Here is a 27,105-nt window from a genome sequence, read left to right as displayed (position 1 = left end):
CAGGACCGGTTCGTAGAAGGCATCGAAGTCAGCTGTTCATCCGTCCCGGAGGGTCATCCGGAAGGCGATGCAGTGGAGATGGCGGAAGAGAGCCCAACCGTCCCAGCGCTGGTGCCGGCTGAGGTTCCAATGCTGGCGCCGGCTGAGGTTCCACCCAGAGAGGCCCAGCCGGTTGAGAATGCTGAAGGTGTGGCTCCAGAGGAGGAATCACTCTCCAATGCTTCCTTGGGAGAGGGTCCTGTTGATGATGCCACTTTCATCCCTGCTAGCCCTTTCAGCTATGCAGAGATGGAAGAGAAGCTAAATCAGATTCCTTCTAGCGAAGACGCTGGAATACCTTCAGACCTGCTGTTCGAGACAGTAGAGACGGTATAATTTGCGTTTTGATTCCTTTGTCATACTGATGCGCCTGTCATATGATTTGTAACTTGGTTTTTCTTTGTTTGAGTATTTTCCTGCAGCTGGTGAGTGGCCTTCGCGGTATGGCTCTTCAACGCAATCTTCTTTCTCACCTGTTGGAGACTGCTGAGTATACAAAATCCTTTGTGTCTCAGCGAAAAAATGATGAAGAGAAGTTGCGTTTGAGGCTGGAGCAGGCTGAAGCCAGTTCATCTACTGCTCGAGAGGAGAACGAGGTTCTTCGAGAGGAGAACGAGGTTCTTCGAGAGGAGGTTGCTGAGGCAAAGAGCCGGGAGGATTTTATGGAAGTTCGCCTGTTTGAGGCGAAGGATGAGATGGCTCTTTTGAGGAGGGAGGTGAGGCACCTCCGGACAGAGGTGTCTATTGAGAGACGGCAGAGAGAAGAGTTGCAGTTGCGTTTGTCAACGCAAAAGGAAGAGCTGGAGGGTGAGTTTGCTGCGGAGAGGGGGGAACTTGAAGCGGAGTACCAGAAGCAAGTTGATGAAATGTACTTATTCGGCTACCGCTGCTGTATGAAGAAACATGGCATCAAACGGGACGTTCCTTCAATTCCTCCGGGTGAATTGGAGAAGCTGCACAGCAAACCTGCTCAATGACAGCCTTTTCCTTTTGTAAAAGAAAATCTGCTATCTTCTTTCTATACTTTTGTAGTCCGGAGGCCTTTTTGTATATGATTTGTTCCACAAATATCAATAAAATACACTTGTTCATTTTGTATTTCTATCTTTTGCCTCATCTTTCATTGGTAATACTGCTTTAGATTAGATACATTCCATGGTCGCTGCAATGGGGTTCCATCTAACTTCTGTAGATGATAGGCTCCACTTTCACTTGTTTTAGATACTATGTAGGGGCCTTCCCAATTGGCTTGGAACTTTCCTGCCCCTATGTCAGCAGTATTTTCAAAAACTTTTCTAAGGACTAGCGTACCATTTTTGAAGCTTCTGGGCTTTACTTTGCGATTGTAGTGAGCTGATGCCCTTTGCTGATAGTCTACCATCCGGATGGCTGCAGTTTCTCTTATTTCGTCCGCCCAGTCTAAATTTCTTCCTAATTCTGCATTTGCATCATCCTGCCTTCCTGCTTTGGTTCGGATAGTGGGTAGGCCAATTTCGGTGGGAATGATTGCGTCCATTCCGTATGCGAGGGCGAAGGGAGTATTTCCTGTTGGACGTCCGGGTGTGGTTCGATAAGCCCATAGGACGCCAGGTAGCTCCTCCACCCATTTCTCTTTGGCTTGCTCGAGTCTTTTCTTCAAGGCAGTGACTAGAGTCTTGTTTGTGGCCTCTGCTTGCCCATTGCTTTGAGGATAGCGTGGGGTAGAATATGAGTTCCGGATGTTGAGTTCCGAACAGAAATTTCGGAAAACCTTGCTATCAAATTGTGGACCGTTGTCTGCTATAATTGTTTGGGGAACTCCGAAGCGACAAATGATGTTCTTCCATACAAATTTGGTGACATCTTTATCTTTGATGCTAGCATATGCTTCAGCTTCTACCCATTTACTGAAGTAGTCCGTGGCGACGAGCAGGAATTTCTTCTGGGCAGGTGCGGCTGGTAGAGGTCCTACTATGTCCATGCCCCATTGTGCAAAGGGCCAGGGACCTGAGATTGTTTCAACTCTCCCGATGGCATATGTGGTATGGGGGCGTGCCTTTGACATTTGTCGCATTTTTTGACATATGCTGCCGCGTCTTTTTCATCGTAGGCCAGTAATAACCTTGCGAATGGGCTCTGTGTGCCAGTGATCGCCCTCCAGCATGATTTCCACATACTCCCTCATGCAATTCAGCTAATACATAAAGTACTTCTGAATGTTTCAGGCATCTGAGGTAGGGGCCTGTAAAGGATCGCTTGTACAGGTGCCCTTCGACCAGAGTGAAGCGGGCGGCTTGCACCCGGATCTTGTGCGCTTGCTTAGATTCTTCAGGCAGGGTGCCCGTCCGGAGGTATTCAATGATATCTTTCATTCAACCCTCGTCATCCGTTTCGTCTGCCTTAATGGCGTTGCAAGTGGAGGCTTCCGTGATGGAAGGTTTGGCTTGTACGTATATAGGCAATAGTATTGCTTCCTTGGTGGGAAGGGAGGCAACTATACCTGCCAGGGCGTCGGCATGCGAATTTTCGGTCCGCCTGATTTTTTCGATTGTCCACTTGGTGAACCGCTGCAAAGTATCTTTTACTTTGTTTAAGTATTGTGTCATGCGCTCATCTTTGGCTTCGTATTCGTTTTGAACGTGTCTTACCACAAGTTGGGAATCACTATAGATTCGAAGCCTGGAGACGGATAGAGCCAGGGCAAGGTCCAATCCGGATAGGATGGCCTCATACTCCGCTTCATTGTTAGAGGCGTGGAACCCCAGCCGGATGGATTGCTCCAGCTGCTCTCCGGTTGGGGATCGCAGGAGGAGCCCTACTCCGGAGCCGGATGACCGTGAGGCTCCATCAACCCGTAATGTCCACCATTGTTTTTCACTCGATTCGTCATGTTGGACGGGCCTCCGAGAGTATTCCAACACGAAGTCAACCATTACTTGGCCTTTTATGGACAATCTGGGCTGGAACTCTATTCCAAATTCACTCAATTCTATGGCCCATTGAAGCATTCTCCCGGTGAGGTCTGGTTTGTGTAAGATATTGCAAAGGGGTTGATCAGTTAATACGACCACTGGGTGTGCTTGGAAATAGGGGCGGAGTTTCTGGGCGGCACTTCGAAGAGCTAAGGCCGTTAATTCCATCTTTGAATATCTGGTTTCTACATCTGCCAACGCTCTGCTGATGTAGTAGATGGGTTTCTGCTCCTTGGGCGATGGGCAGCAGAATAAGACAGCGCTAATTGCCCACTCTGAGACAGCCAGGTACATATACAGTTTTTCTCTGGGGATGGGGCTGCTTAGGATGAGTGGTTGCATGAGGCGCTGCTTGATTTTTTCAAAAGCGTTTTGACAGCTATCTGTCCATCCGCTTGGTCCTGCTTTGCGGATTGCCAGGAAGAAGGGCTGTAGCTCATCGGTGAAACGGGCTATAAAACGCCCTAGAGCGACGAGCTTGCCTGTGAGGCGCTGTAATTCCTTCTTGGTCCTGGGGGGTGACGTTTCTACGACTGCTTTGACTTGGTCTGGGTTCACCTCTATCCCCCTTTGACTGACCATAAAGCCTAGGAATTTTCCAGCACTTACGCCAAAGGCGCATTTGGAAGGATTCAACTTCATGTCGAACTTCCTTAAGAGGTGAAAAACTTCTTGTAAGTGGAGAACATGCTCTTCACGAGTTTTGCTTTTAACCACAATGTCATCAATATATACCTCTACTGTGCGGCCAATTAGAGGTTTGAATATCTTTGTCATCAGTCTTTGATAAGTGGCGCCAGCGTTTTTGAGACCAAATGGCATGACTTTGTAACAGTAAAGTCCGTGTGGTGTTATGAAGGCTGTTTTTTCTTGATCATCTGGGGCCATGGGGATTTGGTGATATCCGGAGAAAGCGTCCAGAAAGGAGAGCATCCCTTGCCCAGCGCTGGAATCCACAATCTGATCTATTCGTGGCAAAGGAAACTGTCTTTGGGCATGCTTTATTGAGGTTGGTATAGTCGACGCAGACCCGCCATTTGCCTTCTTTCTTGGGTACGACTACTACATTGCCAACCAGTTTGGATATTCCACTTCTTTGATGAATCCGGCTTCCAGCAGTTTGTCAATCTCCGTCCGGATGACTTTTTGCCTATCCGGGTGAAAACGTCTAACCCTTTGCCGGATGGGTTTTGCCATTGGTAAAATGTTAAGCTTATGCGAGACTATCGAGGGGTGAATTCCCTTCATATCAGAGTGTGCCCATGCGAAAACGTCATGGTTTTGTCGGAGGACGTCTTGGATGTTCTGGGTTTCTTCGGGCGTTAAAAGGGAACTTATATGAGTAAGATGAGAATCTTCTTCTGAAATTTGGATTGTTTGTAAGGGATCTGCTACCGGGGATCTCTGTCCGCCGGACACAATGACTGCTATTGGTCGAGTGCATGGGTGGACTCGGGGAGGGTTCATTCTCCCGACTGGTCCCTGCTTCTCTTGGTATCTGGTAGCATTGGCGAGCGGCTAGTTGGCTGCCGTATAGGTTGATTTGCCCATCTTCAGTGAGAAAGCTTACCATCTGATGATATGTGGAGGGGATGGCCTTCATACAGTGTAGCCATATGCGTCCCAAGATAACATTGAAGGGTGATAGATCTTGTACTACCGAAAATTGAACGTTGAGAGTGACTGGGCCAGCTTGGACTGGCAGCACAATGTCTCCCAACGAAATAGTTGATGCCCCGTTGAATCCGGATAAAACTCTTCCAGGGTTTTCGAGACCGACTAAGTTGTGTCCCATGTGGCTTATGACTGATGCCTGCACCAGATCAGCTGAGCTGCCTGGGTCAATCAGGATGCGTCTTACGTCGAATTTGTTTATCCCCAAGGATAGAATGAGGGCATCACGGTGCGGACGTAATATCCGCGTGGGGTCTACTGGAGGAAAAATGATTGTCCCGTCTATGGGGTGCGGGCCCCTTCGGTTATCCCAGGCCGGATGGAATTGATACGCTCACGCACCATCGCTTCCCGCAACAACTTCTGCCTTTTTCGCTTGGAATTGAGCTCTTCATCCGACGGTCCTCCATTGATGTAGTTTATGACGGCTTTGGGGGCGGCTGGAGCCACGGGGGCTCCAGAGCCGCGGCCCCGGGAGACGTCTCCATCTCTAGCATCTGAGCGGAGGTATTGCCTTAAGTGTCCGCTTTATAAGCCTTTCCACCAAATATTGGAGGCTTCTGCACGTCTCCGTTGTATGGCCATGCTCTTTATGGTAAGCGCATTTTTTGCTATGATCTCTCCTGGATGGATCCGATCCAAGGGGTCTAGGCCACCTGAAATCGGACATGCTCTGGATCATAGGGAGAAGTTTCTCATAAGTTGTAGAGAGTGGTGTGAGGGGTGGCATTTCCGGGCGACTTGGCCCTTCTTGCCTTCGATCGGATGGTCTTGGCCTGTCCGGAGGTTTAGTGCTTCCCTCTGTACTACCCTTGGATGACTGTCCGGCAACCAATACTTGTTGGGTGGCTGCCCGTACATCATCTTCAAGCATTGAGTATTTGTTTGCACGTCGGAACAAGTCGTCCATTGTCATAGGAGGCTTTTTTGCTAGTGACTCAAAAAAGGGAGTGCCTGGGCAAATGCATCGTTTGAAAATCTGTAGGACAGCGTCCATGCTGCAAGCTTCCACTTGTAGGACAGCCTGGCCAAATCGTTTCACGAACTCCCTCAAGGATTCATTATCCTTCATTTTTATATTTTGCAAGGTGCTGACGTTTTGCTTATGTCGGGCGGAGCATAGGTATTGTCCCACGAAAGTTTCTGAAAGGTCTCTGAAATTATCCACCGAATTAGGAGGTAGGCGATGGAACCATGAAAGAGCCTGTCCTTGTAGACTGGCAGGGAATACTTTGCACAGCAGCGGGTCGTTGCCTATGTCAAGGGTCATGAGCTGTCGATAGTGCATGATATGGTCGAAGGGGTCACTGCACCCATCGTATGTGGAGAACTTTGGTACGAGAAACCCCCTTGGGGGTTCGTAATGAGTGATTTGAGAGCAGAAAGGCGTGGAGAGCATGTCATCCAGCCTTTTGCTAATGGAGCCCATGGGTGGCTCGCTCAGGAGATTTTTCCCAATGGTTCGTATCGCTTGGTGCGATGGAACGTTCTGCATCATGGGGGTGACCAAGGGGTCACGGTGCGAGAGAACGTTCTGTGGTATGGGGGTGACCGCAGGGTCATGGTGCACTCCCCCTGTGGTGGTCATTGGTGGCTTGGGCCTGCCAGTTTGCTGGGGACCCAGTCTCGCACGCATGGCGCCCGACAACTGGGACCTTCTGTCACGTCGTCTTTTTGACGAGAAGTGGGTGGAATCTGAGCTCTCTTCACGGGGAGCTCGAGGCATAGGCGTGTGTGGCTCATGCGGCCTAGCGCTGCGTGTTTCAGGGATTGCTCCCGTCGTTCCAGGGTAAATTGACTCCAGATGAGGCCTTGAGTTGGCCACTTGGCCCCTGGAGTGCTGATGACGGGGAACTCCTGTCGACGATGCCTGGATACGTAATATTGCGTTTTCTTCTCTTAACCTCGTCGTCTCCTGGAGGAGAGTTTGTAGTTGTCGCTCGCTCACTAACTGCCTTCTTTCGATGGCTTGGCACCATTCAGAATTATCTTCCTCTCTTCTATCAGATGAATGGCTTTGGGAAGGCGTAGCCATTTTTGCTAGTTACTGAATCAGCGAAAAACGTTCCCACAGACGGCGCCAATGTTGAGGCCTCGTATTCTCAGCAATCCATGTAGTCGCCAAATGGATAAACATACGATCTCAACGAACACAAATTCCTGATTCAGCTGTTCCTGCAAAAGGCGTCCGGACAGGGTGTCCGGACACACCCTCCGATGGTTTTGTCAGCCATGGAAAGAGAGATAAAAGCAGATGGCCCAGTTGGCCTTTTTCTAGGTATTGAGAAGCTTACCTTCTTCTTTGTGCGAAGGTTCATATATATACCATTTAGAAACTCTCTCTCCTCCATAAATGATGGAAGGCTTTCTGGTTTACCATGATTGCCACTAGGTGGTGGCAGGGACATCCTCATCCTACGAACGGCTGTCAGAGATCGTGGGAAGTGACTAGCTGTCACTTCTGTCTTTTCGCTCTGCAGGTATCGGAATATGATTTGTGACAGGATGTCAGAATGACGTAGTGAGGCACGCTTAGTTTGGCCAGTGATCCGGATGAACATATCCGGGTGGAATATGAAAGGTCGCCGGATGAGTAATGGCGGTGATCCGGGATGGACATATCCGGGTGGGATATGAAAGGTCGCCGGATGAGTGATGGCGGTGGTCCGGATAGGAAAGCGCGCCACGTGCACTCTTGGGGAAATCCGGATGTGGATATTCCGGGTAGGAACACGTGCCACGTGTCGTCAGGGGACGTGTTCCATGTGTCATCAGGGATGGGTCCCTACAAAAACCAGAAAGATGATTAAGGAAGTGGTCAAGAAAAATAATAGAAATGTTTTCAAGAATTAATGAGATATACTTGGGTTGTAGTCGAAGATCTTGTAGACTACGTTGATCATCATTTTCATTGACTTTCATGGATCATCATTTTAAAAGTGGAAACTATTTACACGTTTTGTCGGATAGTTGGGAGTCAAGAAAATGTAAAGAGAATGAAAATTTGTTGGTGGGTAATCATATATATACACGTATTACCATTGAATTTTTTAAATGAAAGGAAATCATGGAGTTCCTAGCGGAGTTTGCACGGAAGGTTAGAGAAATTTTCTGCTGTATTAACAGAAGAATGAGGCAATTCTTGCTACCACTTCGACCGCAAGCGGTGGAGTCGTTGCCCACCCTGTCACCTCCACCGCCACCGCCACCATCCCCACCGCCGTCACTGCCTTACCCTGAGGAGGTGGCTCAACCAGTGACTCATCAGGTTGTGGAGGCTTATAGTCATGGTGAGCGGAATGAGCAGCACTGGCCAATGTTGGTTATTAATTCTTGCTGTAATTGGGCCACTCAAATAGCTTCTCAGACGGCGTTCCAACCTCGGCTCCAACCCTCTCTAGCCTGGTATTGGCTTTCTGTTGCGACCATGTTTGCATTCTCCTCGGCTTTTATTAGCAGATTCGTGATATCCAAGTCTCTGAGGGCAGCAAGAGTGCTGGAACACTTGGCTATATTATTTGCTGTCACTGCTTTCTTCTTAGCCATTACAATGTGCTTTCCCATCTGCCTTAAGTGCTTGTCCTGGCCCCTCTATGCTCTTTGCTTGCTTGCTTTTTTCACTGGCATGTTTGATAGTACTAGTTAAGGAATGTGTGCTAACTTCCACTACCACCACCTACTTTTTTATCTACCTTCTTTACTTCTTTTCCAGCTGATTCCAATGAATATACCCACAAAAATTCTACTTACAAATCTCTCTCTCTCTCTCCCACCAAACCAGGCCATCCTCTTCCGCAGCTAGCCCTTTCTCCATGTCCAACTCCACTTATCTCTCTGCAAGATACTAAAGCTCATTTGAGGATCTGCTGGAGTCTTAGAGAGAAAGGAGAAACATTCGCCAAAAGTTCAGGAAAAAAACAAAAAAGACATAAAACAAATGGCAGGAAGAAGCAGCAAGAATTTTTCAGAACACCAAGAAGAAGTATCATTCGTCTCAAAAGTTCAATTGTGCATGGAATGACCGAGCTAGATGTAAGAAAAAATAATAAAAGTATATTTATGGCATTATCTTTCTTGAAATACACACTTTACATGGTATTGATCGTGGTCTCTGCAACTTGAAGCTCATGTGGAGAGGCAGATAGGAGAAGACAGAAAAGAGAAACCCCAAAATCTGGAAGGTTTTGGATTTGTCCATGTATTGGAACTTAGAGATGGACATTTTAGGTGGTAAAATGATTGTACTGATTTTGCATAATAAACAAATTTGCTTTTTTAGCCATCTCCGCATACTAAATGTCTAGCCAGTGTAGGAAATAGAGGGCAGTACTGTAGTAGAAGGTTTGCAATGTCGTAAAATATTTGGGATATTTCTACTTTGTTTTGTTTTGTTGGGCCAATAGACATCACATATTGTCATTTCTCACAGGCATAGCCGCTGCACATGAGAGAGGCACCACGTATTTAACAGGCAGTTTCGTTCTCTCCCGTTTCGATGTGGGAGAGCCTTTATTGGCAATTTTAAACAGTTTTGTTCTCAGGTTGTCAAGGACAGCTTTTATTGGCAACCCGAGTACACAGGATTGCCATGGAAGAGGACTGATATGAGAATTTGTGATTTTAATCGTATATAGAATTATATATATATATATATATATATATATACATTATAATATTTTTAATATGTATTATAATATCTTTTAATAAATTATAAATTGTAATTATAAATATTATATTATAAATTACTTAAAATATTATTATAAATAAGTTAATTTTAATTATTTTATTATATATTTTGTATACTAATTAAATACAAAACAAATATAAATTTATAAATAAAATATTAATATTTTTAACTAAAAAATATTTATCTAAATATCATTGTTTTTTTTATCCTTCAATATATTCAAATTAAACATGTTACCATTCTAATATTAATGTGTTTTTAAATTAGTATATTATTGCCTATTGTTACAAACACATATATTTTCAATATATGTAATTTTTTCTTGTTTTATCATTTTTTTAAAGTATTTTCATGAATTTTAATTAATTTTATTTTTATCGATTTTTTTATTAAAATATTCACTAATAGTTTCTAATATATCCTAATATATCTGTAAAATTTAATAATCGATATATTTATAATTACCGATATTTTCATCAGAAACCTTTCTCAAATTTTCTATTGCTTTTTCTTAAATAGTCCATATCATATCTTAAACTCCATTAAGTGGCTAGATTTTGTCCACATTTGTAAGAGAGATCTTTAAGTAGTCATCATTCCCTGATCTCTCTTGACAATAAAGTGGCTAGATTTTGTCCACACTTGTAAGAAAGAAAATGATAGCGAAATGCCCTGATAATGTGCTAGTGCAAACTTTAATGCAATACTAATTCTAAAATATAAATATAAACAATTCACACAAATGGTATATGAAGAATTTGAAGACTAACTATGGAGGAACATAGACTCAATTCATTCTGTGATACCTCTCTTTACAATGAAAGAAAGCATAAATAAATAGCCTACAGATATGAGACAATTCTGGAATGGTACACTATCACCGGACGGAATTTCCCTTACATGGAAAGTGAATAAACTCTTACATGGAAAGTGAATAAACTATCTTGCTAGAATTACTCCTAAATCAATTATAATAAAGGTTGTACATTACACTAATTCAGGGAAGTAAACAGAGGATGCTAAATATGGGGAGGAACATGCACAGGCAAGAAGGCGACGTGGGCTTGATTTCCAACACTCCCCCTCAAGCCGCGTTGTAGATGTTGATCATTCCAAGTTTTCCTGTCAGATCTTCGAAGTTAACTTGAGCAAGAGCTTTTGTGAGAATGTCAGTCGTTTGACAGTTTGTCGGAGTGTAGCTGACTTTGAAAACTCCTTCTTCAATCTTTTCCTTGATAAAGTGTCGATCTATCTCCACGTGTTTAGTTCGATCATGATGAACAGGATTCTTAGCGATACTGATGGGAGCTTCATTGTCGCAGTATAACACCATGGGATGCTTCAATGGAACCCGTAATTCTTCTAACAGCCTGTTCAACCAGATTCCCTCGCAGATACCTTATGCCATAGCACGAAATTCTGCCTCAGCACTGCTACGGGCTACAACTGACTGTTTCTTGCTTCGCCATGTAACCAAGTTCCCCCAGACAATGAACAATAGCCTGAAGTTGATCTCCGATCAGTCACTGAACCTGCCCAATCTGCATCTGAAAAAATCTCAATCTCTTTCTTTGTTGTTCTTTGAAAGAAGAGACCCTTTCCCGGTGTCATCTTGAGGTACCTCAATATTCTGATCACAATAGTCATGTGTTTTTCGGTTGGATTATTCATGAATTGACTTACCACACTAACGAAGAAGCCGATGTCTGGCCTTGTATGAGAAAGATAGATGAGTTTCCCCACAAGACGTTGATATCTTCCTTTATCAACTGGCGTACTTCCATCACTTTCTTCCAGTTTGACAATTGTATCCATAGGTGTTTCTGCCGGCTTGCATCCTAGCATTCCTGTTTCATTCAATAAGTCCAGAACGTATTTGCGTTGTGAGACTGCTATACCTTTCTTTGACCTAGCAATCTCAATTCCGAGAAAGTACTTGAGGTTTCCAAGATCCTTGATCTCAAATTCCTTTGTCAGTAATTTTTTAAGTAAGTCAATTTTCTCTTCATAATCACCTGTCAAAATTATGTCGTCCACATATACAATGATAATTGCCAGCTTCCTTTCTGGGAAGTGTTTCACAAATAATGTGTGATCGGATTGACATTGAACGAATCCGTACCCTTTCACTACCTTAGTGAACCGTTCAAACCAGGCTCTGGGAGATTGTTTGAGACCATACAAGGATTTTCGGAATCTGCAAACCTTGTTGAAATTTGATGTCGTCTCAAGTCCAGCAGGAATGTCCATTTAAACTTCTTCCTCTAAGTCACCATTGAGGAAGGCATTCTTCACATCAAGTTGGTGAAGCGACCAATCGAGATTAGCTGCCAAGGATAAAAGTACACGAACAGTATTGAGCTTGGCAACTGGAGCAAAAGTTTCTTGATAGTCAATGCTATAGGATTGGGTGAATCCTTTGGCAACCAACCGAGCCTTATACCTGTCCACATTACCATCTGCCTTGTACTTTACTGTGAAAATCCACTTACACCCAACTGGTTTCTTACCTCTTGGGAGGTCAGTAATTTCCCACGTACCATTCTTTTCCAGCGCCCAAACTTCCTCATCTACTGCCACCTTCCACTTAGGATACTTGAAAGCTTCCTGAATATTCCGACGAACTTGTATCTCTGTGATGCTAGAAGTGAATGCACGAAACGTAGGTGATAGCTTATCATAAGAAATAAAATTTCCAATGGGATGCTGAGTGCATGATCTAATTCCTTTCCTCCAAGCTATGGGCATATTAAGAATATCATTTTCTAACTCAGAATCAATAGTACCATCAGGAGCGTTGTTACCTGGAAGTTTACTTCGATTAGGACCCGGTTCAGCCTCATGGGTTTGTTGAGAAAGTGCTCCTTCCTCCGTTTCCTCTTGGATGTGCTCCTTATCCCACAAGTCAACAATGGACTCGGGCTGATTAAATGACTCTGGAGGAATGTGATTTTCAGTGGTGATGGGTGACTCACTGAATGACTCAAGATCCCAAAATTGATATTCCTGAGTTGAATTCTCCCCCTGAATATCGTTTTTGGGATAGTAAGGCTGGGTTTCAAAAAAGGTGACATCCATTGAATTGTAGAATTTTCTTGTGACCGGAGAGTAACACTTATACCCTTTTTGATTTGAAGAATACCCAAGAAAGATGCACTTGAGTGACCTAGGATCAAGTTTACTTCTATGTTGTTGATTGATATGAACAAAGACAGAGCACTCGAAAATTTTGGGTGGGACGGTGGAGATGAGACGAGTAGTCGGAAAGGATTTTAGGAGTGTTTGACAAGGTGTTTGGAATTTTAGTACCCTAGACGGCATCCTATTGATGAGGTAGGCTACCGTAAGGACAGCTTGCCCCCAGAATAATTTTGGAACATTCATGGAGAACATTAGTGATCTAGCCACCTCTAACAAATGCCTATTTTTCCTTTCAGCGATTCCGTTTTGTTGTGGGGTATCAACACATGAACTTAAGTGAACTATCCCTTCTTGTGCTAGAAATTCTCCTAGAATGGAGTTGAAATAATCCCTAGCATTATCAAACTTTAGAAATTGTATTTTTGACTGGAATTGGGTCTGAATCATATTTTTAAAATTTTTGAAAATTTGACTCGTTTCAGATTTTTCTTTCATGAGGAATACCCAAGTTAATCTAGTGTGATCATCTATGAATGAGACAAACCACCTAGTACCAGTTACATTTTTTATTCTTGACGGACCCCAGATATCGCTATGAATCATTGAGAATGGACTAGACTCTTTATAGGGTTGAATGGGAAAATGAGACCGGACTTGCTTTGATAATTGACAGATTTCACACTCAAAGGATTTTGGATTTTTATGAAATAATGAAGGAAATAAATGCTTGAGATACATAACATTTGGATGACCTAAGCGATAGTGCCACAACATAATTGCACTATCGTTATTTTGACATGAAACCGAAAAGAATTACTACCAACTGCCATTTGAGGTTGTTCTTGTGGATCGTGGCGCTCCTTAAGGATGTAGAGTCCAGAGCATTCCTCAGCATTGCCAATCGTCTTCCCCGAATCCAAATCCTGAAATTCACGGTGAGTAGAGGAAAAATTAGTAATACACCTCTTTTCCTTAGTGAGTTTACTAATTGACAATAGATTACAGTCCAAGTTAGGAACAAGGAGAACAAAGTTGAGAGTAAGATCCCTTGATAGCACAACTGAACCTGTTCCGGCAACCTTTGATAGTGAACCATCTGCTATTCGGACTGTTAAATTATTTGGACATGAGCTATATGTATCAAAAATTGTCGCATCTCCCGTCATATGATCAGATGCTCCTGAGTCCACGATCCAAGGTTTTTTACGTTTCTTACCAGTAGTGAAGGCACTCAAAAAATTACCTTTGTGAGCCAAGGTTCCGGAACCAATGACCTGGTTGGAAGATGAGCCAGTTTGTGACTGTACTGACAAAAGAGGAGACAGTAGTTTATGAAGCATCTCCATTTGCTCCTTATTAAAAGGGCTAGCTTCAGGTTGTGGCGATTGTCCATCGGTAGCCACATGATTGCCTCGTCCTTCTTTCTCAAGTGGTTGACGTGGCTTCCAATCTACTGGTTTTCCATGAATCTTCCAGCAAGTTTCTCTTGAGTGTCCCGGCTTTCTGCAATGATCACACCAAGGCTACCTCTTTTAATTTTTTGACTGTTGTCAAAAGGAGCGAATTGAGTCTTAAGAGCCGAGCTTTCTGCCATATTCAGTTGTTGATGGGATCCCCTCATGAGATTTTTCCGACTTTCTTCGCGACGGACTTCAGAGAATGCCTCTCTGAGGCTAGGTAGAGGTTTTACTCCCATGATTCTTCCTCTAATTTCATCAAGATTTTTGTTCAAGCCTAACAAAAATTTAAACACACGTTTCCCTTCGACAATCTTTTTATACAACAAACCATCTGTAACACAATTCCAATTATGAACCTCAAGCGTATCAAGTTGACGCCATAGACGAGTAAGAGTATTGAAATATTCAGTTACCGTAAGGTTTCCTTGACGCAAATCGTGGAGGATGCCTTCAATCTGGATGATTTCAGATGTGTTTTCCTTGTCTGAGAAAGTTTCTTTTGCAATGTCCCAGATTTCTTTGGCAGTATCAAATGACAGAAAATTTTCACCAATGTCAGTGGTCATAGAGTTGACTAGCCAGGATATGACCATATTATTTTCTGTTATCCACTTCTTGTAGGTTGATGCTGTGGTTTCTGATGCCACCGAAGCTCCGGTGATGTAGTCATCTTTCTCCTTTCCCCGTATAAACATTAATATGGACTGAGACCATTGCAAATAATTTTGCCCATTCAGTTTATGGGCTGTGATTGGAAGATGAGAGGTTTCCATCTGATGAGAGGATGAAGACGATGAGATGATGATATTAGAAGTAGAGGATGATGAGTTGGTAGCCATTCCAAAGGCTGGACCGTATTTAGGCATAACCTAGAAGAATAGAATTGAGTAGAAAAAAAACTGACTAAAGATGAAGACAATGAGACAGGATTAAACCTGCTCTGATACCATGAAGAATTTGAAGACTAACTATGGAGGAACATAGACTCAATTCATTCTGTGATACCTCTCTTTACAATGAAAGAAAACATAAATAAATAGCCTACAGATATGAGACAATTCCGGAATGGTACACTATCACCGGACGGAATTTCCCTTACATGGAAAGTGAATAAACTCTTACATGGAAAGTGAATAAACTACCTTGCTAGAATTACTCCTAAATCAATTATAATAAAGGCTGTACATTACACTAATTCAAGGAAGTAAACAGAGGATGCTAAATATGGGGAGGAACATGCACAGGCAAGAAGGCGACGTGGGCTTGATTTCCAACAGTATACAATATTTTGATCAATCATATCCACATCCATAAATAAAAGATAATTGTTTTATTATATTATAAATGATATAAATAAATACAATTATTGAATCTCCAAACATTTTATATTTTTTTGTTTTTGTATCTATACCTTGAACCATGAGCCTCTATGCTTCATGGGTATCTGTCATTTTTCCAAAACCTATTTTCATCTTTATCCACTTTGTATCGTTTTTATAAGTTCATCTCAAACTCATTACATAAATATACTTATAAAAATATTCTTAATAACTTTTCTTATTTTATAAATAAATATAATATTATAAATTAAAAGGCACATTATGCGCTTAAATAGTTTATAAAAAAATCTAAGAACTTTTCTCTTTATGATTTAGAATTTTTATAGAGATATTCTTATGAATTTTCCTTATTTTATAAGAAATCTAATTATAATCACTTATAAGCTTAAAAAATATTTTATATAATATTTTTTTTAAAAAAAAAGAGTATATTCCAATTACGAATTTGATACACCTTCGAATATAGAAGCTTGAAGGGACTTAAGAGGGAATGTGATTCGTATGGAGAGCATGCAAAGTAAAAGTTAAGAATTATTTTTTATCAGTTACAGTGATCTCCTGTGCACAATAGTAATATAAGTTGGTGGCCGTCCAAGGTGAGTTTTAATCCAAAATAGTATATATATAAAAAAAAAATTCAAAAACTAAACTTATCTCTAAAATAATGTCCAATTTAATGCATTTGTGTCACATAAACCGTCATGTCATAAAATCGTAATTGGTGACTATGGTTTTATTTTTCAAACCGTTAGAAATCGTAGTCACCAACCACGATTTTAACTTTATAATAATACCATTTACATATAATATATAAAAAATTATTAATTAATATAATAATTTATATATTTTTTTTAAATAGGCATTTATAATTTATTTATTTTAAATAAATATAATTTATCATATTTTATTTTAATTAATTAAATATATTTATATTAAATATAGTGTCAATTGTTTTAATAAAATTTAAAAAAAATATTTTTATATCAAATTAAAAATATTAATTATTTAATTTCATATATTATTATTTTTTAAATAATGAAATAAGTTTATTTAAAATCAAAATAATATAATATTTTTTATTTAAAAAATTAAAGCTATATATAAAGTTAAAGTCACAATTGATGACTACGACTTTGATCATTTTTTAAAGAAGTTAAAATCATAGTTACCAATTACGGTTTTAAACTTAAAATTAGTTGATGACTACAGTTTTTAACCGTTTTAGAAAAATAAAACCATAATTATCAATTACGATTTTTTGATATAGTAATTTATATGGCACACACAAGATTTGATATTATTTTGAAAACAAGTTTAATGTTTAGAATTTTTTCTTAAAATGTACTAGGTCAAAACTCCTCTACGGTTATATCCTGACAAATATTAGGTCATTAATTCCTGGGGTGAAAATGACTAATTTGGAAGCATCTACAGCTGCCATTTTGAAGAATTTTCCCGTCCTGGAAGGATCAGTTTGAAACCATCTACAGCCCCCATTTTTCAAGAGTACTTCCTTCACATGCACGTCTTTGTACTCATCTGGAAAGGAAAAAGATGGGAATCTAAATACGTAACTAGCAGGTTTCACCATGCACGCACATTGTTGGCTAGGCGAGGAACGCATGGGCATGGCCTATCAAGGGCATCATATGGGCCCAATGTGATTTGTAGTGTAGGTTACGTCCAAAAGAGTAATTAACAGTGTCGTCGCATTTGCATTGCATGTTGGGGTTGTTCTTGAATGTCGTTATTCTAGGTTGTCAGATTTATGTAGGTTAAGGTAGGTGAGCCGCATCCACACTCAATTCCTTCTAGGTACTTGCAAATTTAGAAAATATCTTTGGGTCAAAGGAGGACATCTTAATTTCAATTGCTCAATAAAGAAAGATAGGACCCAAGGAAGGGAATAAGAGAAAGGGGCTACTCATTTTTTAAATTGGGATCAACTTGGATTTAAGTTTTTCCACCTAAAAATAATTTGAATTAGTCCAGGAGGCATTTACCTTTTTTTTTTTTTTTTATTTACCGCTCTCAGACTTAGAAAAAAAACACATGATTCAGGATAGAAAGAAAAGACACTATTGAAATAAATCTACGCTTGTTGAAGGTGAAGTTTGTAAATAGGACAATTCCTTCTGTCGTGTATCCCCGATTGATGCAGCCTCAGATGCTTCAATTGTCGATTCTAGTATTGAGCGAAAGGTTATACCTATAGGTTCTGTATTCGAGGTCAATCCTACTCCACTAGTACCAATAGGCGGCATAGGGGAAGAAGCACTACACCTAGGAATCAACAACACGAAAACTTTGTTATAAATTACCCCTTTTCCTTATTGGGATCGGGACTAAGAAGAATGGTTGGGACAACAAACATCCATCTCGTTCGTACTTTGGATACCTATATAACCATCGAAGCCTGTTGAAGTGACGGTCAGGATCAAAATTTTAGTTAAACCCAACTAAATATTTTTTTAATTTAATAATTTATATATATATATATATATATATATATATATATATATATATATAATATTACTCCTTTTATATGCTATATTAGTATTTTCAATGGAAAAAAATAGGTTATTTGTGTCATTATATATTTGTGTTATATTTATAAATTTATTTCACATTTTTCATCCTAAAAACAACCATAATAATCGAAAAACAACTACAAAACCAATGTTTTAAAAACCAATTTTTATAAAACATTTAAATAATAAGATTTCTTTTAAAATTTTTATAATAATAAAATAGAAATAATATAATTTTTTTAAAATTATAAAATATAGTGATATATAACTTTTAATATATGTATATATATATAGGTAAAATTAAACAACTTTCAATAAAACTCTTTATATTTAAATATTATATATATTTTATTTTAAAAAATGCATTTATATATTTAATTTAATAATATTAAGGATGAAAAAATAAGTTTGAGAAATTTTTAATTTTTTTTACATATATTTAAAATTGTTTATAATATATTTTTAATTTTAATAATTTATAAATTATATATTTATTGACGCTGTACCTCGACTACTGGTTAAGTTAACCGGTGTTGAATGATCCATCTGGTGCTGAAAACATCCGGTGGGGATCCTCGGCAACAGTTGAACATGGCTGCGGTGGTGCCAGCACCGCCACTCTCATGGCGCAGTCACCACAGCCGCACTACCGTCTTCTACAGAATCACCCTCAAATCAAAGAACAAGTATTCTCTCCATTCAATCTTCACCCCAATAGCATCTCTTTCTCTCTCTGCTCAAACCCACCAAACGAAGTCTCTCTCTTTCGCCAACTCTTCAACAAACCGTCAATTCTCTTCATTACATGAGATTAAGAAGCTCTGCGAATCTGGAAACCTCAAGGAAGCTTTGGATTTTCTTCAAAGAGAGTCAGACGATGTCGTTTTGGATTCCGGCCAGAGATCAGAGGCTATGGGTGTTCTTTTACAGGCCTGTGGACAACGGAAAGACATTGAGGTTGGCCGGAGACTCCATGAGATGGTTTCTGCGTCGACCCAGTTCTGTAATGATTTTGTTCTCAACACCCGAATCATTACAATGTACTCAATGTGTGGGTCTCCTTCGGATTCTCGTATGGTTTTTGATAAATTGCGGAGGAAGAACTTGTTTCAGTGGAATGCAATTGTTAGTGCGTACACCAGAAATGAACTTTTTGAAGATGCAATGTCTATCTTCTCTGAGTTGATTTCGGTGACTGAGCATAAACCCGATAATTTTACATTGCCATGCGTGATTAAGGCTTGTGCTGGGCTTTTGGATTTGGGATTGGGACAAATAATTCATGGAATGGCGACGAAGATGGATTTGGTTTCTGATGTGTTTGTGGGCAATGCTTTGATTGCAATGTATGGGAAATGTGGACTTGTCGAAGAAGCAGTTAAAGTGTTTGAACATATGCCTGAAAGAAACTTAGTTTCTTGGAATTCGATTATTTGTGGATTTTCAGAGAATGGATTTTTGCAAGAAAGTGTTAATACGTTTAGAGAAATGTTGGTGGGTGAGGAAAGTTTTGTACCGGATGTTGCTACTCTTGTGACTGTACTACCAGTGTGTGCAGGGGAAGAGGATATTGAAAAGGGGATGGCAGTTCATGGTTTGGCTGTGAAATTGGGGTTGAATGAGGAACTAATGGTGAATAATTCATTGATTGACATGTATTCAAAATGTAGGTTCTTGTCTGAAGCTCAACTCTTATTTGACAAGAATGATAAGAAAAATATTGTTTCCTGGAATTCCATGATTGGTGGTTATGCTAGAGAAGAGGATGTGTGTCGAACCTTTTATCTTTTGCAGAAAATGCAAACTGAAGATGCCAAAATGAAAGCAGATGAGTTTACCATTTTGAATGTATTACCAGTTTGTTTAGAGAGGTCAGAATTACGGAGCTTGAAGGAACTTCATGGTTATTCATGGAGACATGGGTTACAATGCAATGAACTGGTGGCAAATGCTTTTATTGCAGCCTACACGAGGTGTGGGGCGTTATGTTCTTCTGAGCGTGTCTTTGATCTTATGGATACCAAGACAGTGAGTTCTTGGAATGCTCTACTTTGTGGCTATGCACAAAATTCAGATCCTAGAAAGGCTTTAGATTTGTACCTTCAAATGACAGACTCAGGGCTGGATCCTGACTGGTTTACCATTGGTAGCTTACTTTTAGCATGTTCCCGCATGAAATCCCTACACTACGGTGAAGAAATTCATGGATTTGCCCTAAGAAATGGGTTAGAAGTGGATCCATTTATTGGTATCTCACTACTATCACTTTATATTTGTTGTGGGAAACCCTTTGCTGCCCAAGTATTATTTGATGGGATGGAGCATAAAAGTCTAGTACCTTGGAATGCGATGATTGCAGGCTACTCACAGAATGGACTCCCTGACGAAGCCATAAATCTCTTCCGTCAAATGCTTTCTGATGGAATCCAACCTTATGAGATTGCAATAATGAGTGTGTGTGGCGCTTGTTCGCAGCTGTCAGCTTTGCGACTGGGGAAAGAACTCCACTGCTTTGCTTTAAAAGCCCACTTGACTGAAGACATATTTGTCAGTTCTTCAATCATAGATATGTATGCAAAAGGTGGATGCATAGAGCATTCTCAAAGGGTTTTTGACAGACTGAGGGAGAAAGATGTGGCATCATGGAATGTTATAATTGCGGGATATGGAATTCATGGCCGCGGAATAGAGGCCTTAGAGCTATTTGAAAAAATGCTAAGATTGGGCCTCAAGCCTGATGATTTCACATTCACTGGTATCCTTATGGCATGTAGCCATGCTGGGCTGGTTGAAGATGGTCTAGAATATTTCAATCAGATGCTGAATTTGCACAACATAGAGCCAAAGTTAGAGCATTATACTTGTGTGGTGGATATGCTAGGTCGTGCGGGACGAATAGATGATGCTTTGAGGCTTATAGAAGAGATGCCTGGGGATCCTGATTCTAGAATTTGGAGTTCATTGCTCAGTTCCTGTAGAATTCATGGTAACTTGGGTTTGGGGGAGAAAGTCGCCAACAAGTTACTAGAACTGGAGCCAGAAAAACCTGAGAATTATGTGTTAATCTCAAATTTATTTGCTGGATCAGGCAAATGGGATGATGTGAGAAGGGTGAGGGGAAGGATGAAGGACATTGGCCTTCAAAAGGATGCTGGCTGTAGTTGGATTGAAGTTGGAGGGAAAGTTCATAACTTCTTCATTGGTGACGAAATGCTCCCAGAGTTGGAAGAGGTCCGAGAGACATGGAGAAGACTAGAGGCGAAGATAAGTAGCATTGGATATACACCAGATACAGGTTCAGTGCTGCATGACTTGGAAGAAGAGGATAAAATAGGGATACTACGGGGACATAGTGAGAAGCTTGCAATTTCTTTTGGGCTGCTGAATACAGCTAAAGGTTTACCTGTTAGGGTGTACAAGAATCTTCGCATTTGTGGGGATTGTCACAACGCGGCCAAATTCATATCAAAGGTAGTCAACAGGGATATAGTTGTGAGAGATAACAAGCGCTTCCACCATTTCAGAGATGGGATTTGTTCCTGTGGAGACTATTGGTAGATGAAAATGAGGCAGATGAGTTCTTCTCATGTTTGGCGTTCAGAGGCAAAAGTTTCTAGGAGCACAGGAAAGGAGCTGCAGCTGCAAGATCAAAGTGTTTCAGCTGATTATCCTGCACTCCTACTTCCTAATCAGGTTCCTTCTTCTCTTAACCAAGTTCTTCAACACATCTTTGTGTTAATACTAACACTTTGGCTTAAGCATAATCTTGGATTCTTATTGATTTGTTTGATTTGGCTTTTATGCAGAATATTTTAATTATTTTTTTACTATATGCTATCACTTTTAGTAAGATTAATAAGTTTTTAAATTTCAAATTTCAATGGTAATAATTAAGAGGAAAAGCTATTATCTTCTCTTATATTAGTATATTAAAGGTATATATATTTTTATTAATTGAACTTATAAAATTAATTTAGCCTATATTTGACATACATGATGAGAGGTCAGATTAGAAGATGATAGCATATTATTTTTCAAAAATGTGACATTTTTAGTTAATATTTTATGCTTTGATGAAATAAGGATGGGATTGGAAAGCATATGATGTAAATTATACAAATCATACTATATATTCACTTGTGTCTCAATTTAGTCTCTAATCTTTCTTTTTTTTTCTTTTTCTTTTTTAAATTTTATAAGCAATGTCAATCCTAAAGATGTCTAAATGTCTAATAGACCTTCCACAAGGATTTTTTGTGAGAAATTGATGGAAAAGCTGTATGACAAGCACATGAACATTAACATAGAGACATTAACAGAGAGAGAGAGAGAGAGAGTATATGACAAGCACATAAAGAGAGAGAGAGAGAGAGAGAGAGAGACAGCAACAAATGTGTTTGGTTACCAATAAAATTGAGGAGAAGTCCATAAGAGAAATTGAAACTCATGTCAGTGTTCAAATCTTTTGGCTTTCCAAAAAATGGAAAGACTTGGCCAAATGGCGGATTAGTTTTCTGATCTTGTCCCAAATAATTGAAAATTAGAGGTTCAAATTCTATATTTTCTATCTTTTCTTCGAATTTGAACATACTCTAAACTATATGACTCTAAAACAATGAATATTTCCTAAAAGCCACATAAGCTTGTTACTTTTATTCATACTTCCTAAAATTAAATGAAAACTACAACAATTAAAGCAAAATAATTTGATTTGTTAAGGCTATGTTTGATTTTGAAAAGTTCAAGGGAAATAAGATTAAAAACAAAGTAAAAGGAAATAAAAATAAAAAGAAATATAAAATAAATTTAAAATCAATAAATTATTTTCATATCTTATTTTAAACTCATTTTATTTATTTAATTATTTTATATAAAAATTAATAATTTATAAATATACAAGTTTTTTATTAATTATAATTATATTTCATTTTTAAAAATATTTTTCATAATAAAATCAAATATAATAAAATCATTTTTCTTAATATTTTTTTTCTTTTATACTTCCTGGTAATCAAACGTAGCCTCAATATACATTATTTCTCAAGAAATATTTTATCTCAGATGAGATATATTTTAGCTACTTACATGAAATACATTTGTAGCATAGGTAATTTGGGCAGGTTGGTCTACCTAATTTGATGTTTGGGAGAGTCTGAATAAGTATTTTTTAATATTTGAGTTGCCTTATGTTTAGATTAGGCTTTGGCTAATGGCTAATGGTGTAGACAATAGGAGGTTAACGCATTTAATATTTTATAATATTTATAATTTATATATCAATATTAGGATTTATCCTTTTAAATAATTAAAAATTATATATATAAAATTTAATTATATTATGTATTATTTTATTTTTTATAAAAATAAAATAGATTTCATTTGTTAGTATCTTATAACGGTATGTTGTTTAATATTTTATATAAAAGATAAAATTAAAAAGGTCTAGGTTCAACTATAGTTCGAAAAATCCATTTAATTTGAGCTTAACCTAAATTTAAAAAATAAAAATTTTAAAAATTTAAATAAATAAATAAAGGGAATTGAGTATCTTGGAAAAGATATGTTGAAATTTGGATTAAATATTTAACAGTTCGGATTGAGTTTGGGTTAAATGCAAATCCAATTCCAACCCGATCAAGTTACACAGTAATTTATAAAAATAAAGAGAGAAGTCAAAGAACTAAATATGGAAATCAGACGGTCGAAAATTTTCACCAGATGGACCCGACCTTTGTGGGCCCCTCCTAACCCTTGACCATAGTTTGACCAGGGCCCAAAGAACTGAAAACGGTCACTGCCCCCTTCTCAGTTTGCATTTGTAAATTCAATGGCTTCACCACCGCCCTCTCCTTCCTCGGTAGCCAATTCGCAGAACTCCACATCCAAGACGTCTCTCCTCCCTAAGGCGGAGCCCAAACCCGAGCCACAGGTCCTCATTCTTGTCAAATTTGTCCCTTTTTTCTTTTTTGGGTTCTGTGTGTTGATCCGTTTTAGGGTTTTTTTTTTTTTTTTTCCTTTGACTTTGTAAGGTTGACGGTGCTGCGGGTAATGGAATGTTGGATTTTCTGGAGAAAAAGCCGGTGGTGGATAATGGGGGCTTGTCCGATGTTCTCGAGGTGAAGCCCAAGTTACAGGAGAGCTCTCGGTAAGTTCAATCTGAAGTGTTTCATCTATATTTCTCTGCAATTGGGTGCCTTCTGATTCTCGAGAAAGGAAAGGGGAGGAAAAATGAGCATCTGAGAACCAAATTGAGTGGTGATTTGTGTTTGTGTATTGGATTGACAGGTCGCAATTTTAACACTTTCATTGTTCCTCATGTGATGGTTTTTTCTGGGAACATTTTTATTATTATTCATTTTTAACTTAATTCTCTGTTTGGTTGCAGAGAAAGTGGGGAAAAAAATAAAAGAATGGAAAACCATTGGCCTAAATCCATGATTTAGAAGTTCAAATTCTGTAACTGTTCCATATATCCTAATTCCTGTGGCTTGAAAATCATATATTTTCCTTTTCTTTAGGAAAAAAAACAGGGATATATTATTGCTGAAGACTCTTCATGTAATATTGGGTTATACCTTGAAATAGTTTGTACCGTTGGCTTCACAGTAGTTTGTACTGACCTCTAGATCTAAATCAGAGGCAAGATGACACCATGTTTCTCATTTCGGTTAGGGATATTGACAACCCAGAGACTATCAACAAGTTCAAAAAGTATGAAGCTGACTACATTCGAATGTTAATGGGCAAATACTTCTCAAAGAAGGATCCTTATGGAGGTAAACAATTTTTAGGAGCTTTATTTATCCAATAGAAAATATTAGGTGCCCAAGTCCAGCAATTATGGTTTGTATTATGCTACTATGCTTCCTTTAATATCTTTTAAAATAACTCTATTTATTGTGTAAGTATTTACATTACATTCTGAATATTTTCATAAAACTTGGTATATAACTTCTTTTTTCAGTGGAATGAGATGTTAGGAAATGGCCGTCTTTACTCTTATGTGTATTCTCTATGTTAAGAATGCTTCTTTTTGCAGCCTGGATTTTCAAAATAATTTTTTTTCCCCCTTTTGTGTCTTCTCATTTAGCACTTACAGCATGTATCTAGTAAATTTCAACTTTATATGTTTTTTGTAGCAAACTATATGCTAATGTGCCCTATATCTGGGAAAACATTCAGCACTTCCACAGTGTACTTAGGAAAATATGCACCTTGGTTTATTCTCTCTATTATTTTCTTTGCTGTTTCTTATGTTGACACACACACACACACATATATATATATAGACATTGAACTCTTATTTTTGCTCTATGTTAAGGATGCTCACATTAGGTGCCAGGATTTTCAAAATTGATATGTTTCATTTGGATGTCTAGTCATTTATTATTAGTGCCATGTATCCTGGAGAACATTTTCAGCTGTTTATTGTTGTAGCAAATTATGTGCTGTTAACGTATTCTGCCATGGTTTGCTCCTTTCTGTAGATGCCCACAAACATTTACATCTCTTCTCTTATGTTTACAACAAAACTTTGCATAAAAATTCTAGTTAAGAGTATGTTCGGAGGTTTTATGCTTGGCGCACTGAGAAAATCTCCTTGGCTAGGGAAGCTGACCTAGGGAGAAAAAACTGTAACTTTTAAAGCTAGGTAGAATAAGTAAAATATGTTCTTGAGAGCAGTTGAATGTGTATTTGTTTTAGCACTTATCTTACGTAAGGAGAAGACTGTAAATTTGAGTTTTATAATGCCTTCTTATCTTACTTATCATTCTTGTGTTCAATGGCTAACAGTAGAACACAATGGATAACCCAATAACTACACGTCATTTGTTTACCACCTAAACTATTTAATAAACTTAATTCTATGATATAATATCATAAAAAATCTTAATAGATTTAATTCACCATGTTCTTTTTAATTTGATTTGTCAGTTGATATAATTTCTATCAGATTTTTTATTGAATTATTTTCCATTATTGCAGCCAACATATACAGTCAAAAATTGATGGTAGAAGATGAAACTATAAGGTCAAGCAGGTATGACAAAACTGAAGCATTTTCTGAACATGGCATTTCTTACACTATCATGGGTTAATCTGTGTTTGCACCTTTTCCCTAGGTTTCCCGCTACCCGATCATATGCAGACCCAGTCCAGGGTTTTGAAGATCAGAGCGGGAATGCTTCTCCTGCAGCTGAAACCCCCACTGGTATCTCAAATGGGAAACAGCAAGCACCAAAGAAGAGCAGCTGATGATGCATTTGCTCGCTTCTCTGAACCCTTGGTCAGTACCCTGTAAGAGTAAATGGATAATGTATACAAAACTTATTATGAAAAATGAACCACAACTTTTCATCTATGGTAAGGAATTCCTCTGCAGTTATGAGTGCATTGGTGTCAGCAAGCATCAGTCTTTCAGCCCTCATAAGAATACCTGTGGACGCAAACCAAATGACTTGATTTTTGTTTTAGCCTAAATAGAACATCAAGAATGGATTTACAGCATGGTGAGGCCACCTTGCCACCGCCTTTTTTCCATTTTTTGGTCATCCATGAAAATTTGTATTTAGGGAATGCGAGTTTAGAAAAGAATTGAAATCGTAGTTCGCAAATGCAGATTTAGGGAAAGGTAAATTAAAGCCACCTAAATTAGCTAAGACCTCATTTACTAATTTCAGTTTTAGGCAAAAACAGCTTTAGCAGTGGTTTACTTACATCATTTGTATTAAAAGCCACTTCAATGCTTGATTCACCAGTGACTTCTGATATGAATTGGTGGGGGTAGTAAAGAGTAGTGATGCCTTGCACCTACTGCTGAATGATACATGAAATTGCATGTCTATGATATCCATCATTTTTCTTCTGAATTGCATTCTAACCATAAAACAAGGAAATGATCTTATGCTGTGGTGGGGTACCAGCATGGCTAATCTTATGCTAGGTCATGCACAAGTCATAGGAAAACTGCAAAAGCAAACCCTTTCTTTAACCTAAATTCCTAATACAAGTTGGGGTAATAAACTCAACTGGGCTGAACCAAGTTCAAGGTAGGCATGAACTTTACATAAAGCTGTATGTGGACTTCACTTGGCCCTCTAATGGCTGCCCCTTTAAATTGTTGTTTTGCTTCTTTGGGTAGGTTTTGTGTTATAAACTATTGCCTATAACCACTACCTTCACCACAATCAACTCCAGCAACTTCTTCAATAAACAGGGCCTCCTTTCTGTACCTGAATTTCACCATGCTCTCAACTTATCGAGCTACTGTTGTCATCACAT

General features: G+C 39.0%; 3 protein-coding genes across 3 annotated transcripts; 2 read left to right on the top strand and 1 right to left on the bottom strand.

Moving 5' to 3' along the window:
- Positions 1-4,052: 4,052 nt before the first annotated feature.
- On the bottom strand, positions 4,053-4,785 carry LOC117904141. Its single transcript, XM_034816655.1, has 2 exons — positions 4,386-4,785; positions 4,053-4,303 (listed from the first exon to the last, which is right to left on the bottom strand). Exons 1-2 carry the CDS (start codon positions 4,783-4,785, stop codon positions 4,053-4,055), a joined length of 651 nt encoding a protein of 216 aa, XP_034672546.1.
- A 13,579-nt stretch (positions 4,786-18,364) lies between these two features.
- On the top strand, positions 18,365-21,673 carry LOC117904905 (pentatricopeptide repeat-containing protein At1g18485). Its single transcript, XM_034817716.1, has one exon. It carries the CDS (start codon positions 18,415-18,417, stop codon positions 21,379-21,381), a length of 2,967 nt encoding a protein of 988 aa, XP_034673607.1. The 5' UTR covers positions 18,365-18,414; the 3' UTR covers positions 21,382-21,673.
- On the top strand, positions 21,381-26,215 carry LOC117904906. The gene is made up of 6 exons (XM_034817717.1): positions 21,381-21,516; positions 23,633-23,752; positions 23,853-23,968; positions 24,496-24,599; positions 25,810-25,864; positions 25,947-26,215. The coding sequence occupies exons 1-6, from the start codon at positions 21,382-21,384 to the stop codon at positions 26,077-26,079; spliced, it is 663 nt and encodes a 220-aa protein (XP_034673608.1). The 5' UTR covers position 21,381; the 3' UTR covers positions 26,080-26,215.
- The last annotated feature ends 890 nt before the right edge of the window (positions 26,216-27,105 follow it).

The sequence above is a fragment of the Vitis riparia genome, chromosome 17, assembly GCF_004353265.1.
Source record: "Vitis riparia cultivar Riparia Gloire de Montpellier isolate 1030 chromosome 17, EGFV_Vit.rip_1.0, whole genome shotgun sequence".
NCBI classification, from domain to species: domain Eukaryota; kingdom Viridiplantae; phylum Streptophyta; class Magnoliopsida; order Vitales; family Vitaceae; genus Vitis; species Vitis riparia.
Note: the sequence above shows the minus strand (reverse complement) of the source record. Positions and strands in the feature narration are given on the sequence as shown.

Coding starts and splice junctions, on each gene's coding strand:
- LOC117904141 (XM_034816655.1), bottom strand. CDS start 4,785: ATGGGACACAACTTAGTCGGTCTCGAAAACCCTGGAAGAGTTTTATCC. Junction 4,304..4,385: donor CCGGCGGACAGAGATCCCCG/GTAGCAGATCCC, acceptor TAACGCCCGAAG/AAACCCAGAACATCCAAGAC.
- LOC117904905 (XM_034817716.1), top strand. CDS start 18,415: ATGGCTGCGGTGGTGCCAGCACCGCCACTCTCATGGCGCAGTCACCAC.
- LOC117904906 (XM_034817717.1), top strand. CDS start 21,382: ATGAAAATGAGGCAGATGAGTTCTTCTCATGTTTGGCGTTCAGAGGCA. Junction 21,517..23,632: donor CACTCCTACTTCCTAATCAG/GTTCCTTCTTCT, acceptor CCCCCTTCTCAG/TTTGCATTTGTAAATTCAAT. Junction 23,969..24,495: donor AAGTTACAGGAGAGCTCTCG/GTAAGTTCAATC, acceptor CATTTCGGTTAG/GGATATTGACAACCCAGAGA.